The sequence below is a fragment of the Pleurodeles waltl genome, chromosome 9, assembly GCF_031143425.1.
Source record: "Pleurodeles waltl isolate 20211129_DDA chromosome 9, aPleWal1.hap1.20221129, whole genome shotgun sequence".
Taxonomy (NCBI): Eukaryota; Metazoa; Chordata; class Amphibia; order Caudata; family Salamandridae; genus Pleurodeles; species Pleurodeles waltl.
Window position 1 is genome coordinate 575,659,635 of NC_090448.1, and position 15,771 is coordinate 575,675,405.

Here is a 15,771-nt window from a genome sequence, read left to right on the forward strand (position 1 = left end):
TGCGGTGGTGATGGACTGGGGAGTGGTCACTCCCCTTTCCTTTGTTCAGTTTCCCACCAGAGCAGGGGAGAAAGGGTCCCTGAACCAGTGTAGACTGGTCTATGCGAGGAGGGCACCATCTGTGCCCTTCAAAGCATTCCCAGAGGCTGGGGGAGGCTACCCCTCTCCAGCCTGTAACACCTATTTTCAAAGGGAGAGGGTGTAACACCCTGCTCTCAGAAGAAATGCTTTGTTCTGCCTTCCTGGGACTGGGCTGCCCAGACCCCAGGAGGGAGAACCCTGTCTGTGAGGTGGCAGCAGCTGTAGCTGCAGTGCAAGCCTCAGAGACCTGAGTTGTCAGAACTTCGGGTCCATTGTGGAGCCCCCAGGATGCATGGATATGGCTCCCCAATACCAGATTTGGAACGGGGGACAATTCCATGATCTTATTCATGTAACATGGCCATATTCGGAGTTACCATTGTGAAGCTACATATAAGTATTGACTTATATGTAGTGCACGCTTTTAATGGTGTCTCCGCACTCACAAAGTCCGGGGCATTGGCTCTGGACAACGTGTGGGCACCTTTGCTAGTACAAGGGTGCCCTCACACTTAGTAACTTTGCACCTAGCCTTCAGGAACTGAAAGTTAGACATATAGGTGACTAATAAGCTACTTTAATGTAATGAAAATGGCTGTGAAATAGTATGTGCACTATGTCACTCAGGCTGCAGTGGCAGTCCTGAAGAAAGGTTTGTCTGAGCTCCTTATGGGTGGCAAAAGAAATGCTGCAACCCATAAGGATCTCCTGGAATCCCAGTGCCCTGGGTACCTAGGTACACATACTAGGGACTTATAAGGGGGTCCAGTATGCCAATCAGAATTGGAATATGGAGTCACTCAACTATAGTGACAAATTTAGTAAGTATAGAGAGCATAAGCACTGGAGTTCTGGTTAGCAGAACTTCAGTGACACAGTCAAGCATACTGCCAACACACATAGCCCCAAACTATGAGCACCGGGGTCATGACTAGCAGTATCCCAGTGAGACAGGCAAAACGCACTGACAAATAGAGTTTAAACTATGAGCACTGTGGTCCTGGTTTGCAGGATCCCAGTGAGACAGTAAAAACACACTGACAAACACTCACAACCAGGCCACAAAAGGGGGTAAGCATGCTAGAAAGAGGCTATTTTATCACAGGTGGGGTGTATGTTTTATGGTGCTGTTGGAGGGTGTGTATATGTGTCAGGTGTGGGTTTTTCAATCTGGCCAATGTTGGGTTATTTTGGTGTTGGGTGCCCAATTCTGCCACGGCGGTCTGCACCGCCAATGGCTGACCTCCGATGAGTGTCCGCTGTAGTGATCCGTGGTCCATAATTTGGACGGTGGTGTATTTCTGGCGTAGCGGGAAGGGTGGTGAGTACGACAGTTTTTCGCCTCCTTTGGGTCTGGCGGAATTGTTGTTGTGGCTGGTTTCTGTCGGTTTTGTGTTTGTATGTCATTAATCTGGCAGGCCGATGTCTGCCTCAGCAGTGGTCTGTTGGAAGTTTGTGGTCAGCGCGGCGGTCTTCAGAAAGGACCACCAATGTCATAATGACCACCCATGCCCTATGCTGATATTGCACATATTCTGTTACCTCTTTTAGACCATACCTATGACACTTCCTTCAGGCATATATGCTGATTGTGGCTGAATGTATGAGCAGCAATTCATTTGGACTTAACACACACATGATGGATGCCTTAGTGGTCTCTGGATACAATTCTCCAAGGACTCTCCTCAATGGTTTCTGGTCATCCCAAGTGGGTGACACATCCACTTCCTGCTGCTTCTGGCCGTAATCTTGTTTTTTGGTTTTGTCAGGATCTCCCTCTTGCTGTTCAGGCCGGCACTCCTCTACCTGTTTTCTCTGTTTGAAAGTGCTGCGCAAAACTCTACATAATAACCCCTTGGTAGAGAAGGCAACCATCCTCAGTCATCTTGGTTACTGTAATTCTACAGTATGTTGTGGGGTAAACCACTTGCATAGTTAACCACCCTTAGAGAATCCAAAATGCTGCAGCTTGACTGACCTTTATATGTGTTATAAGCAGTGATTTAGCAAAGACACGATCTGATAATGGAAAATGTACATATATATATATTACCAAATGTTAATTAATGTAGTGACGTATTTACCCATTTTTGGTTGTGTTAATTATAAGCCACCAGCAGTCATATGGAACATTCCACTCTCCCTAGAATGTTGAAACGCTTGGAATCACTGGGAGTTCGCAATAGAATGTTGGCAGTGGGTGATGTAGTGGATTGTGAGGAGTTGGACGAATAAACATCTTTATGGCTGTACTCTCAAGTTGTCTGTAATTACTACAGATAAGTTAAATTGGCGACGAAGGTGGGATTGCTGAGAAGGTTATGGAAAGACTGCGCAGGGGCAGTGTGACTCCTCACCCCTGATCGGTTATTTATCCACTTATCCGCGGGGTACGGCGCCTGGGGACGTCCATGGTGAGCTGATCAATCTTTCTCAGTGATCGGAGAGTCTGAGATGTTCCTCTCCCATTAACTCAGGAGCTGGATCAGCATTGATGGCAGGAGGCGCCGGCAAGATTGGGATTTGCAAAACGAAGTAGGGAGAAAGCAGCGCGGCGTTTAATAACTCTACCTTATTGCCGAGACATGGAGTGAATGGGGGCATGTGGAAGCGTATTCCAGGATCAACACCAAACAGACGAGCTAAGTGAAGTTGGCGCCTTACCGGTGAGAAGAGTTACGCGGTGTTGAGCTGTTGCTAGGAGGTTCCCGCAGTGTGGAAGTCCAGCGTGAGGGGAACCGTGGCGATGTGTTCCGATGTTTTCAATCGCCGATGTTGAGGCGTTTCCTAGGCGACGGGAGACGTGCTGAGGACGCGCAGTTGACGAGCGTATAACGTTGTAATACGGCAGGAGATTTGAAACGCATTGCAAAGCGCTCGTAGTGACAGGAAACACAGCGAAAAATCACTGCAGCAGCGTTTGGAGGGCATGAACTGAAGGCAGTCCTTAGCGATTAACCACAGAACTACGGGGGGAATTGTAAATCACCCACGACCATTTTTGTTCAGCAGGAATTAAGGAGAAAAGAAAACCAGCAAAGTAACGTTAATTCTTGGCAGTAGAAAAGGGATGGATTGTTGTCATATGTCATCCATTGCAGTAATTCACATTTGCGTGTTATAATAATAATTTAATTACATATGTAAGTTATTCTTGAAAATAGTGCAGTTGAGGAATTTCTAACTGTATTAGCGATGTTAATAGTTGACGCAAGGAGGTATTAAGTAAAACACAATTGTCATCATTGTAAGGTGTGCAATCCCAGCGATAATAGTACACTGTATTCATTTTTGTACGAATAGGAGAATCTGGTGGGGGGAGTATGGCAGCAGCCAGCATGAATCAACCTCCTTCCTTCCTGAACGATTCAGGTGAACCAAGCCTGTTATGGAAGGACTGGAGAAGATTATTTGAGTCCTACCTAATAGCAATAGGGGGAGAGAGGTTTTCCCCGCTGAGGAAACAGCACATTTTGCTCCACAACTTAGGTGTGCATGGACGCAAAGTTTATGACAATTTAACAGATTTGGAGGAGGAGGAAGATGAGGATGAAGGTCTTGATACATATGACAAAACTCTTAAAAAGTTAGAAGAACATTTTGGGGTGAAAGTGAATATAGTGTTGGAAAGGCATAGATTTTTCAGTAGAATTCAAGGGAGAGAAGAAAGAGTATCAAGCTACATAGCTTGTTTAAGGGGGTTGGCGGCGACATGCGATTTTGGACTCTTGGAAGATTCGCTCATTAGAGACCAACTAGTGAGATGTACAAGTAATAATAAAGTTCAGGAAAGACTATTAACTACAAGCCCTTCTTTGAAGGAAGCTATAGAAATAGCAAAAAGCATTGAACAAACGACAGAGTGCATAAAGGCTTTTAGACATTCGTCTAACAAGGAGGACATGATGGAAGTGAAACTTACATCCAATCAAGATGATAGGGTACAGGATGAGGAGCAAAAAGTTCAGGAGATCATTAACAAGAAAGGGGTCATGGGGAATCCCAAGAATAGATGCTTCAGGTGTGGGAGCGTGAAACATTTAGCCAATAGCTCTGAGTGCTCAGCTAGGAATTGCATATGTAGGAAGTGTGGGAATAAAGGGCACTATGCACGAGTTTGTAGGGGAGAGAGAAATGAGAGTTATGGTAGGAAAATGGTACACAAGGTAGAAGAGATCCAAGATAAGTTCAACAAATTTGTACTGCAAGTAGTAGCGAATGACATAAACACTAAGTCGGAGTACCCATCATGTGTCATAGATCTCGATGGAGAACAAATAAGAATGTATGCAGATTCTTGTTCACCATACACATTTATAAATTTTGACACGTATGTGAGCAAGTTCAAAGATAAAGGGTATGACTTGCAACCGGCGGATATCAGTCCAGGAGGATACAATAGTGATCCGATACCATTAAAGGGGATGAGGTCCATGCAGATAACCTTCAAGGGAAGAACGACTAGGGCCAAAGTGTACTTCACCAGCAAGGGCTCAAACATTTTAGGATGGGAACATCAGCGAGATCTAGGGATTCGTTTAGACCCTAACAGAAAAGATCCAGTATGGTTAGTAAGGAATGCAGAGAATAGTCATCCTGTATGTGATGAATTCTCTAACCTTTTCGAAGATAAATTGGGCAAGTTGATAAATTATCAACACAAAATCATACTCAAAGATGGTGCAGTTCCTGTTGTGCATAGGGCTAGACCAGTACCCCTAATGATGAGAGAGCCTTTAAAACAAGAATTAAATCGGTTAGAACAGCTAGGAATCATTGAACCGATTGACAGTGCGTTATGGGTTGCCCCAATAGTGATCACCAAGAAGTCAAGTGGTCAAGGCTCGCGTGTGTGTATCGATCTCAGGGACCTAAATGCAAACATTTGGGTAGAGAGGTTCCCGCTACCTAAAATAAATGAGATGTTAAGCACAATGGGTCCAGCAAAATTTTTTAGTGTACTAGATCTTTCGTCGGCGTACCATCAAGTGGAGCTTCATCCATCATCACGTTCCCTCACTTCCTTTATCACCCCGTTCGGAGCCTACCGATACCGCAGGATGCCCTTTGGGTTGGCTTCGGCGGCAGCAGTATTTCAACGCATTATGCAAAGTATATTGAGAGATATGGATCATGTGTTATGTTTCCAAGATGATGTGTTAATTTATGGGAATTGCAAGTCTGAGCATGACAGCACACTAAGAAGTGTTCTGCAAGCCTTAGATATGGCGGGCATGACAATTAAGAAGGACAAATGTCGTTTTGGGTTGTCATCGGTAGAATACCTGGGACATATTATATCAGAGGAGGGTATCAAGCCTAAAAACAGTTTAGTAAGAGCAATAAAGGAAGCCTTAGCCCCCTCTAACAAACAGGAACTCAGATCCTTTTTAGGCCTTGCAGAGTACATAGCGAAGTTTGTAAGAAATTTTGCAATGATTACCACCCCTTTGAGATCTCTTTTGAGGAAAAACATTCAATTTGATTGGAGTCAGGATTGTCAACAAGCATTCGAAGGAATAAAAGAGGCCATAATTAATTCCCCTCATCTGGGCAAATTTGATCCTAAACTAAAGACTTATGTATCAACAGATGCCAGTGGGCAAGGGTTAGGAGCCATGATTTGTCAGAAGGCCAATGGCCAAGAGAGGGTTGTGGCATTTGCATCAAAAGCGCTAAATGATGCAGAAAAAAAGTACTCAACAATTGAGAGGGAAACATTAGCTTGTTTCTGGGCAATCACACATTTTAAATTCTTTTTATGGGGTTTACCATTTGTAATCAAAACTGACCACAAACCCCTAATTAATGTATTCACCACTCAAGGCAGGGAGAGGGCTACTCCACGTATAGCAAAATGGCTTTTAGGCCTGGAAGGATACAATTTTAGTGTGGAATACGTACCAGGAGACAAAAACAATGTAGCTGATTTTTTGTCCAGATCCACGGGAGATAATGAAATAGAGGAGCTGGTAGAGGATCAGGAAGAGATTGAATCCATATGGTGGGTTGATTTAACTTGTCTCTCTAAGAAGGAATGGATTGAAGAAACTGGAAAGGATCAAATTTTGCAATTGTTAAAAAGGAAAATTATAAATGGTTGGCCGGATAGGGCCAAGGATGTGGAGGAACCTTTAAAAGATTACTGGAATGTCAGATTTGAAATTCATTTATCTAATGATTTGATAATGAGAGGTGAAAGAATAATACCTCCCAGTGCATTGAGGTCCAAGCTAGTTGAATTGGCACACGAGGGGCATTTGGGGCGTAGCCTCACAAAGAATAAATTACGGGCACTGTACTGGTTCCCCCAGATGGATAATGAAGTTGAAAGAGTGGTTAGAGACTGCTGGTCGTGTGCGACAAGTGACAAAACCCATGTGACACGCAGAGCTCCACTGTCCCCGGTAGAAGTTCCTTTGAAACCATGGGATAAACTGGGTCTGGACATTTTGGGTCCTATGAATCAGTTGGGAAACAAGGGGCACTATGTGTTTGTATTAGTGGACTACCACTCACACTGGACTATGTACAAAATAGTGAACCAGATAACCACAAGTGAAACTATCAATTTCCTGACAGAAGCCTTCATGAGAGAGGGAATTCCAAGCACTTTGGTGACGGACAATGGAGTTCAGTTCACGTCAGACAACATGAAGGAGTTCCTTAAGGCTTGGGGGGTGCAACATTTCAGAACGGCGTTATACAATCCAAAAGCTAACGGGTTAGTAGAAAGAATGAATAGAGTAATTAAGGAGTGTGCTCAAAGAGCCAAAAGGTCAGGCGTTCCTGGGGATCGGGCAATAAACGAGATGCTCTGGTCATACCATAACACGCCAAATTTGGTAACGGGTCTTACACCATTCCAATTGTTAAAAGGCAGGCAACCAGGTACCAAATTGAATCCCAATTGGCTAAAGGGAGGAGAACAAGTACAGGAACGAAGGAAGGTATCAGTAGAGAGTTTCAAACGTAAACAGAATAAGTATGTGGAATGGTACAACAGGAAATTTGGAACCAAGAACAAACAATGGCGTGTGGGTCAATGGGTGAGAATACGACTCCCTCGACATAGCCCCAGTGATGTAAGCAAATTCTCTGATCCCATTAAAATAAAGGAAGTGTATCGGAATGTTGTTAAATTACAGAATGACAAGATATGGAGCATGGATCGAGTTGTGCCTTGCTATGAAGGAGAGAACAGGTCTACAAACGGGTCTGGGACATTGGGAGAAGATGAGCAAGTTCCGACAACATCAGACAGGAGATCAAGTGCACGTGACCGCAGTGTTCCAAATTGGCAGAAGGACTATGTTTTCTTTCCGTAAGGGAAGGAGATAAGTGTTATAAGCAGTGATTTAGCAAAGACACGATCTGATAATGGAAAATGTACATATATATATATTACCAAATGTTAATTAATGTAGTGACGTATTTACCCATTTTTGGTTGTGTTAATTATAAGCCACCAGCAGTCATATGGAACATTCCACTCTCCCTAGAATGTTGAAACGCTTGGAATCACCGGGAGTTCGCAATAGAATGTTGGCAGTGGGTGATGTAGTGGATTGTGAGGAGTTGGACGAATAAACATCTTTATGGCTGTACTCTCAAGTTGTCTGTAATTACTACAATATGCTTAGTTTTTTGGTTTCTTCTTCCCTCCCAACAATATGCTGGTTGCCAGTATCTAAATGAACCATTTCAAGCCCCTCTCTATGGTATTTCAGCCCATCACTGCTATGCCCATTCCAACTTGTAGCACAAGTTCCACCATTACCAACCAGGGCACACTTTACCTCCAAAAAGGCATATTTTCTTGTGGTACCTACAGTCTGCAGTGCCCTTGCTGCTGGACAGGGCTTTTTGGTGATTGCTGCTAAAACGTGGGACTCCCTTCCAGTTCATTATCGTTCAACCAAACAATTTCTACCTTTTTGGACCGCTTGAAAAACCTGCTTTTTTCTCATATAATGCACTTTCTGATTTCCCATTTCTCACCTAGTGCCAGATGTTGTAACATTAGGAAAAGCGATTTCCTAATTGCAATTGTATCGAAATCACAATTCAGAAATCTCTATTCCTAATGTATGAAACTTCTAATTTTAAAAGAGCGATTCCTTGTGGGTAGCAATTGGATCTACTTCATAAATATTTTAATAATCAGGTAAGTCGCAATTTTCATCACACAGGAATCTCTGCCGTCACAGGGCTGGTAACAGGGAGACCACCACACCTGTTACTGCTTTTCAATAAAGCAATTTTTTGTCAAAAATCAAAAGTTTCTATTTTTAAGAACAGGGAGTGGTCTGTGGGACCACTGCCTGCACTTAAAAGATATTTTGTTTAACATCCTCAAAATGAAAGGGGTCCTATGGGGACCCTTTACCAAGAGCAAATGGTTTACCATCAATTTTGAATTGGTAGTAATGTATTACTGTTTTGCGACCACAATTCGGTTTCAAAACATTAATGCATACCAAAGTGATTCTGTATTTTGAAGAGCTGCCCCAGTCACACCCCTTATAAATACTGAATCGAACTGGGACGCCAATGTAAATTGTGATTCAGTGAGAAGTTACCAAATCGCAATTTAGTGTTTGTATATTTAAAACAGCTTTGTTGAGGTCGCACACGGCCCCATTCTGCAAATCGGGCTGTTTGCAACACAAAAAATGCTTTGTACATCTGACCACTAATCGTTAGCGTCTTGCACTATATAGGTAGCAGTGCACTCTATAAATTGCATTTACGTTACATTGCATTTGTGTGGATTTGCATTCACCATGGCATATACTGAGTAGGGTATGATTACATTTTCAAAGATGGTCTGCTGTCATAACCTGTCAGGGCTGCTGGTGATTCCTGCAAGAGATGATTTCACCTCTCGGTCACTGTCTCAGCTAACTCATTTCTATGATGAGCAAAGTCTTAATGAACATTTTCTTCTTAAGTGTCTAGTGTTATTGATCCAAACCCAATTTCTAAATGTTTGTACTCACAATTAAATATATGAACTGAAAGTAAAAAGTTCATATTTGTTTCACATTACCTGTGACCTCAGGATGTTTCAAAAGAAGCAGGAATGCAAATCTCAATGTTGTGCTCACAGTCTCTGTCCCCGCAAAGAATAGATTAAGGACTGTCATCAGCATGTTCTTGGTGTTAAATTCCGATTCAGAGTTTTCCTTTTCCTGAAGAATAAATAGATTTTCAAAATTGTATTTATAGATTTCAAGGAATAAACCTAGTCACTATATATAAAAGGAGTAAACACAATAGTGCTGAACAGTTACAAAATAATGCAATAGAACTGGCTGCTGTCACAAGTTCCTCTTAGGCAAGCAGTGGAAATATCTTTGCTGTTGCGGAGATGGTGAGATAAAAGCAGAATTAAAAGACATAGGGGGTGATTCTAACCCTGGCGGTCGGTGTTAAAGCGGCGGCCAACCCGCCAACAGGCTGGCGGTAAAAATTATGGAATTCTGACCCTGGCGGGAACCGCCAACTCAGACAGCCACTTTAACACTCCGCCCGCCACGGCGGTACAAACAAACAGCGCGGCGGTCACCGCCAACAGCCAGGCGGCAGACAATGTACCGCCCACCCTATCACAACTCACCAATCCGCCACCTTTTCCGGGGCGGGAGCACCGCCGATAAAAACACGGCGGAAACAGACTACAAACGGGAAAACGCTCACCACTACGCACTCCAGGAGGAAGGAGGACAGCATGGAACCCGAATTAAACATCCTACCTGCTCTCGTCTACCTTCTCATCTACCACGAGTACGAAGTCCGGCGCAGACGACAACGGTGAGTACTGCACCTACGACACACGGGAGGGGGGAGGACGAAAGGTTACGGGCACACACATATGCGACCCCCCCCCCCAACTATGTACACACCAATGCAGAGCAACAAGTCACAGTGACACCACCCAAACACCCCAGAAAAATGCTAGGACATAATCAAATTTGGAATAAATATTTATGTACCAAAAAGGTCCAGAAAAATATCGTACAACCATGAAAGATATTCACAAGAAAACAAATGACATACACATCAGTGTATAACTGAAGTAACAAGTCCTGCACATCCTACGAATTCATCATGTCCGTGGGCCAAAGTTTTGAGAAACAAGGGCAAAGCCCACACAGGAGACCTGATTCCTTTGGAGAGAACACTGCAGGGGCATCAGATGTAAAAACTACAGGCACCTCAGGGGGAAGGGAAGGGGGGGGCACCACAGCCACATGAGTCCACGACGCCAGATCCACGAGGAGCCACCATGCCCACTGTACCATCCTGGGGAGTGCAAAGCCACAGTCTCTCAATGTCTCTACAGTGGGTGGGCTGCCCACTGTACCATCCTGGGGAGTGCAAAGCCACAGTCTCTCAATGTCTCTACAGTGGGTGGGCTGCCCACTGGACCATCCTGGGGAGTGCAAAGCCACAGTCTCTCAATGTCTCTACAGTGGGTGGGCTGCCCACTGGACCATCCTGGGGAGTGCAAAGCCACAGTTTCTCAATGTCTCTACAGTGGGTGGGCTGCCCACTGGACCATCCTGGGGAGTGCAAAGCCACAGTCCATCAGGTGGATGACAGTCTCCACTGGTCAAGGAGGAGGCATGGTGGGCACAGTGAACCATAAACAGTGATTGAGACGGCGGTGCCCAGCGGAGCGGTGCTTGAGATGAAGGGCCCAGCGGAGCGGTGCTTGAGAAGAAGGGCCCAGCGGAGCGGTGCTTGAGAAGAAGGGCCCAGCGGAGCGGTGCTTGAGACGGCGGTGCCCAGCGGAGCGGTGCTTGAGAGGAAGGGCCCAGCGGAGCGGTCCTTGAGACGGCGGTGCCCAGCGGAGCGGTGCTTGAGAAGAAGGGCCCAGCGGAGCGGTGCTTGAGAAGAAGGGCCCAGCGGAGCGGTGCTTGAGAAGAAGGGCCCAGCGGAGCGGTCCTTGAGACGGCGGTGCCCAGCGGAGCGGTGCTTGAGAAGAAGGGCCCAGCGGAGCGGTGCTTGAGACGACGGTGCCCAGCGGAGCGGTGCTTGAGAAGAAGGGCCCAGCGGAGCGGTGCTTGAGACGGCGGTGCCCAGCGGAGCGGTGCTTGAGAGGAAGGGCCCAGCGGAGCGGTGCTTGAGAAGAAGGGCCCAGCGGAGCGGTGCTTGAGAAGAAGGGCCCAGCGGAGCGGTCCTTGAGACGGCGGTGCCCAGCAGAGCGGTGCTTGAGAAGAAGGGCCCAGCGGAGCGGTGCTTGAGACGGCGGTGCCCAGCGGAGCGGTGCTTGAGAGGAAGGGCCCAGCGGAGCGGTCCTTGAGACGGCGGTGCCCAGCGGAGCGGTGCTTGAGAAGAAGGGCCCAGCGGAGCGGTGCTTGAGAGGAAGGGCCCAGCGGAGCGGTCCTTGAGACGGCGGTGCCCAGCGGAGCGGTGCATGAGAAGAAGGGCCCAGCGGAGCGGTGCTTGAGAAGAAGGGCCCTGTTCAGCGGTGCTCTTCTCCACGGCGGGCCCTGTTCAGCGGTGCTCTTCTCCACGGCGGGCCCTGTTCAGCGGTGCTCTTCTTCACCGCGGGCCCTGTTCAGCGGTGCTCTTCTCCACGGCGGGCCCTGTTCAGCGGTGCTCTTCTTCACCGCGGGCCCTGTTCAGCGGTGCTCTTCTTCACCGCGGGCCCTGTTCAGCGGTGCTCTTCTCCACGGCGGGCCCTGTTCAGCGGTGCTCTTCTCCACGGCGGGCCCTGTTCAGCGGTGCTCTTCTCCACGGCGGGCCCTGTTCAGCGGTGCTCTTCTTCACCGCGGGCCCTGTTCAGCGGTGCTCTTCTCCACGCCGGGCCCTGTTCAGCGGTGCTCTTCTTCACCGCGGGCCCTGTTCAGCGGTGCTCTTCTCCACGGCGGGCCCTGTTCAGCGGTGCTCTTCTCCACGGCGGGCCCTGTTCAGCGGTGCTCTTCTTCACCGCGGGCCCTGTTCAGCGGTGCTCTTCTTCACCAAGGGCCCTGTTCAGCGGTGCTCTTCTCCACGGCGGGCCCTGTTCAGCGGTGCTCTTCTCCACGGCGGGCCCTGTTCAGCGGTGCTCTTCTTCACCGCGGGCCCTGTTCAGCGGTGCTCTTCTCCACGGCGGGCCCTGTTCAGCGGTGCTCTTCTTCACCGCGGGCCCTGTCAGCGATGCTCTTCTTCACCGCGGGCCCTGTTCAGCGGTGCTCTTCTTCACCGCGGGCCCTGTTCAGCGGTGCTCTTCTTCACCGCGGGCCCTGTTCAGCGGTGCTCTTCTCCACGGCGGGCCCTGTTCAGCGGTGCTCTTCTCCACGGCGGGCCCTGTTCAGCGGTGCTCTTCTCCACGGCGGGCCCTGTTCAGCGGTGCTCTTCTCCACCGCGGGCCCTGTTCAGCGGTGCTTTTCTCCACGGCGGGCCCTGTTCAGCGGTGCTCTTCTTCACCGCGGGCCCTGTTCAGCGGTGCTCTTCTTCACCGCGGGCCCTGTACAGCGGTGCTCTTCTCCACGGCGGGCCCTGTTCAGCGGTGCTCTTCTTCACCGCGGGCCCTGTTCAGCGGTGCTCTTCTCCACGGCGGGCCCTGTTCAGCGGTGCTCTTCTCCACGGTGGGCCCTGTTCAGCGGTGCTCTTCTCCACGGCGGGCCCTGTTCAGCGGTGCTCTTCTTCACCGCAGGCCCTGTTCAGCGGTGCTCTTCTCCACGGCGGGCCCTGTTCAGCGGTACTGTTCTTCACCGCGGGCCCTGTTCAGCGGTGCTCTTCTCCACGGCGGGCCCTGTTCAGCGGTGCTCTTCTCCACGGCGGGCCCTGTTCAGCGGTGCTCTTCTCCACGGCGGGCCCTGTTCAGCGGTGCTCTTCTTCACCGCGGGCCCTGTTCAGCGGTGCTCTTTTCCACGGCGGGCCCTGTTCAGCGGTGCTCTTCTCCACGGCGGGCCCTGTTCAGCGGTGCTCTTCTTCACCGCGGGCCCTGTTCAGCGGTGCTCTTCTTCACCGCGGGCCCTGTACAGCGGTGCTCTTCTCCACGGCGGGCCCTGTTCAGCGGTGCTCTTCTTCACCGCGGGCCCTGTTCAGCGGTGCTCTTCTCCACGGCGGGCCCTGTTCAGCGGTGCTCTTCTCCACGGTGGGCCCTGTTCAGCGGTGCTCTTCTCCACGGCGGGCCCTGTTCAGCGGTGCTCTTCTTCACCGCAGGCCCTGTTCAGCGGTGCTCTTCTCCACGGCGGGCCCTGTTCAGCGGTGCTGTTCTTCACCGCGGGCCCTGTTCAGCGGTGCTCTTCTCCACGGCGGGCCCTGTTCAGCGGTGCTCTTCTCCACGGCGGGCCCTGTTCAGCGGTGCTCTTCTCCACGGCGGGCCCTGTTCAGCGGTGCTCTTCTTCACCGCGGGCCCTGTTCAGCGGTGCTCTTTTCCACGGCGGGCCCTGTTCAGCGGTGCTCTTCTTCAACGTGGGCCCTGTTCAGCGGTGCTCTTCTCCACGGCGGGCCCTGTTCAGCGGTGCTCTTCTCCACGGCGGGCCCTGTTCAGCGGTGCTCTTCTTCACCGCGGGCCCTGTTCAGCGGTGCTCTTCTCCACGGCGGGCCCTGTTCAGCGGTGCTCTTCTTCACCGCGGGCCCTGTTCAGCGGTGCTCTTCTCCACGGCGGGCCCTGTTCAGCGGTGCTCTTCTCCACGGCGGGCCCTGTTCAGCGGTGCTCTTCTTCACCGCGGGCCCTGTTCAGCGATGCTCTTCTTCACGGCGGGCCCTGTTCAGCGGTGCTCTTCTTCACCGCGGGCCCTGTTCAGCGGTGCTCTTCTCCACGGCGGGCCCTGTTCAGCGGTGCTCTTCTCCACGGCGGGCCCTGTTCAGCGGTGCTCTTCTTCACCGCGGGCCCTGTTCAGCGATGCTCTTCTTCACGGCGGGCCCTGTTCAGCGGTGCTCTTCTTCACGGCGGGCCCTGTTCAGCGGTGCTCTTCTCCACGGCGGGCCCTGTTCAGCGGTGCTCTTCTTCACCGCGGGCCCTGTTCAGCGGTGCTCTTCTCCACGGCGGGCCCTGTTCAGCGGTGCTCTTCTCCACGGCGGGCCCTGTTCAGCGGTGCTCTTCTTCACCGCGGGCCCTGTTCAGCGGTGCTCTTCTCCACGGCGGGCCCTGTTCAGCGGTGCTCTTCTCCACGGCGGGCCCTGTTCAGCGGTGCTCTTCTCCACGGCGGGCCCTGTTCAGCGGTGCTCTTCTCCACGGCGGGCCCTGTTCAGCGGTGCTCTTCTCCACGGCGGGCCCTGTTCAGCGGTGCTCTTCTTCACCGCGGGCCCTGTTCAGCGGTGCTCTTCTTCACCGCGGGCCCTGTTCAGCGGTGCTCTTCTCCACGGCGGGCCCTGTTCAGCGGTGCTCTTCTTCACCGCGGGCCCTGTTCAGCGGTGCTCTTCTCCACGGCGGGCCCTGTTCAGCGGTGCTCTTCTCCACGGCGGGCCCTGTTCAGCGGTGCTCTTCTTCACCGCGGGCCCTGTTCAGCGATGCTCTTCTTCACGGCGGGCCCTGTTCAGCGGTGCTCTTCTTCACGGCGGGCCCTGTTCAGCGGTGCTCTTCTCCACGGCGGGCCCTGTTCAGCGGTGCTCTTCTCCACGGCGGGCCCTGTTCAGCGGTGCTCTTCTCCACGGCGGGCCCTGTTCAGCGGTGCTCTTCTTCACCGCGGGCCCTGTTCAGCGGTGCTCTTCTCCACGGCGGGCCCTGTTCAGCGGTGCTCTTCTTCACCGCGGGCCCTGTTCAGCGGTGCTCTTCTCCACGGCGGGCCCTGTTCAGCGGTGCTCTTCTCCACGGCGGGCCCTGTTCAGCGGTGCTCTTCTCCACCGCGGGCCCTGTTCAGCGGTGCTCTTCTTCACCGCGGGCCCTGTTCAGCGGTGCTCTTTTCCACGGCGGGCCCTGTTCAGCGGTGCTCTTCTTCAACGTGGGCCCTGTTCAGCGGTGCTCTTCTCCACCGCGGGCCCTGTTCAGCGGTGCTTTTCTCCACGGCGGGCCCTGTTCAGCGGTGCTCTTCTTCACCGCGGGCCCTGTTCAGCGGTGCTCTTCTTCACCGCGGGCCCTGTACAGCGGTGCTCTTCTCCACGGCGGGCCCTGTTCAGCGGTGCTCTTCTTCACCGCGGCCCCTGTTCAGCGGTGCTCTTCTCCACGGCGGGCCCTGTTCAGCGGTGCTCTTCTCCACGGTGGGCCCTGTTCAGCGGTGCTCTTCTCCACGGCGGGCCCTGTTCAGCGGTGCTCTTCTTCACCGCAGGCCCTGTTCAGCGGTGCTCTTCTCCACGGCGGGCCCTGTTCAGCGGTGCTGTTCTTCACCGCGGGCCCTGTTCAGCGGTGCTCTTCTCCACGGCGGGCCCTGTTCAGCGGTGCTCTTCTCCACGGCGGGCCCTGTTCAGCGGTGCTCTTCTCCACGGCGGGCCCTGTTCAGCGGTGCTCTTCTTCACCGTGGGCCCTGTTCAGCGGTGCTCTTTTCCACGGCGGGCCCTGTTCAGCGGTGCTCTTCTTCAACGTGGGCCCTGTTCAGCGGTGCTCTTCTCCACGGCGGGCCCTGTTCAGCGGTGCTCTTCTCCACGGCGGGCCCTGTTCAGCGGTGCTCTTCTTCACCGCGGGCCCTGTTCAGCGGTGCTCTTCTCCACGGCGGGCCCTGTTCAGCGGTGCTCTTCTTCACCGCGGGCCCTGTTCAGCGGTGCTCTTCTCCACGGCGGGCCCTGTTCAGCGGTGCTCTTCTCCACGGCGGG

At 51.5% G+C, this 15,771-nt stretch overlaps 1 protein-coding gene across 7 annotated transcripts in view; it reads right to left on the reverse strand.

Moving 5' to 3' along the window:
* LOC138259681 (cytochrome P450 2G1-like) overlaps window positions 1–15,771 on the reverse strand; it is a 584,827-nt gene that overhangs the window by 83,651 nt on the left and 485,405 nt on the right. For all 7 annotated transcript variants that reach the window (XM_069207561.1, XM_069207562.1, XM_069207557.1 and 4 more), the window contains one exon: window positions 9,134–9,275. In XM_069207561.1, the coding sequence (XP_069063662.1) occupies window positions 9,134–9,275 (142 nt within the window). The remainder of the gene's footprint in view (window positions 1–9,133; window positions 9,276–15,771) is intronic.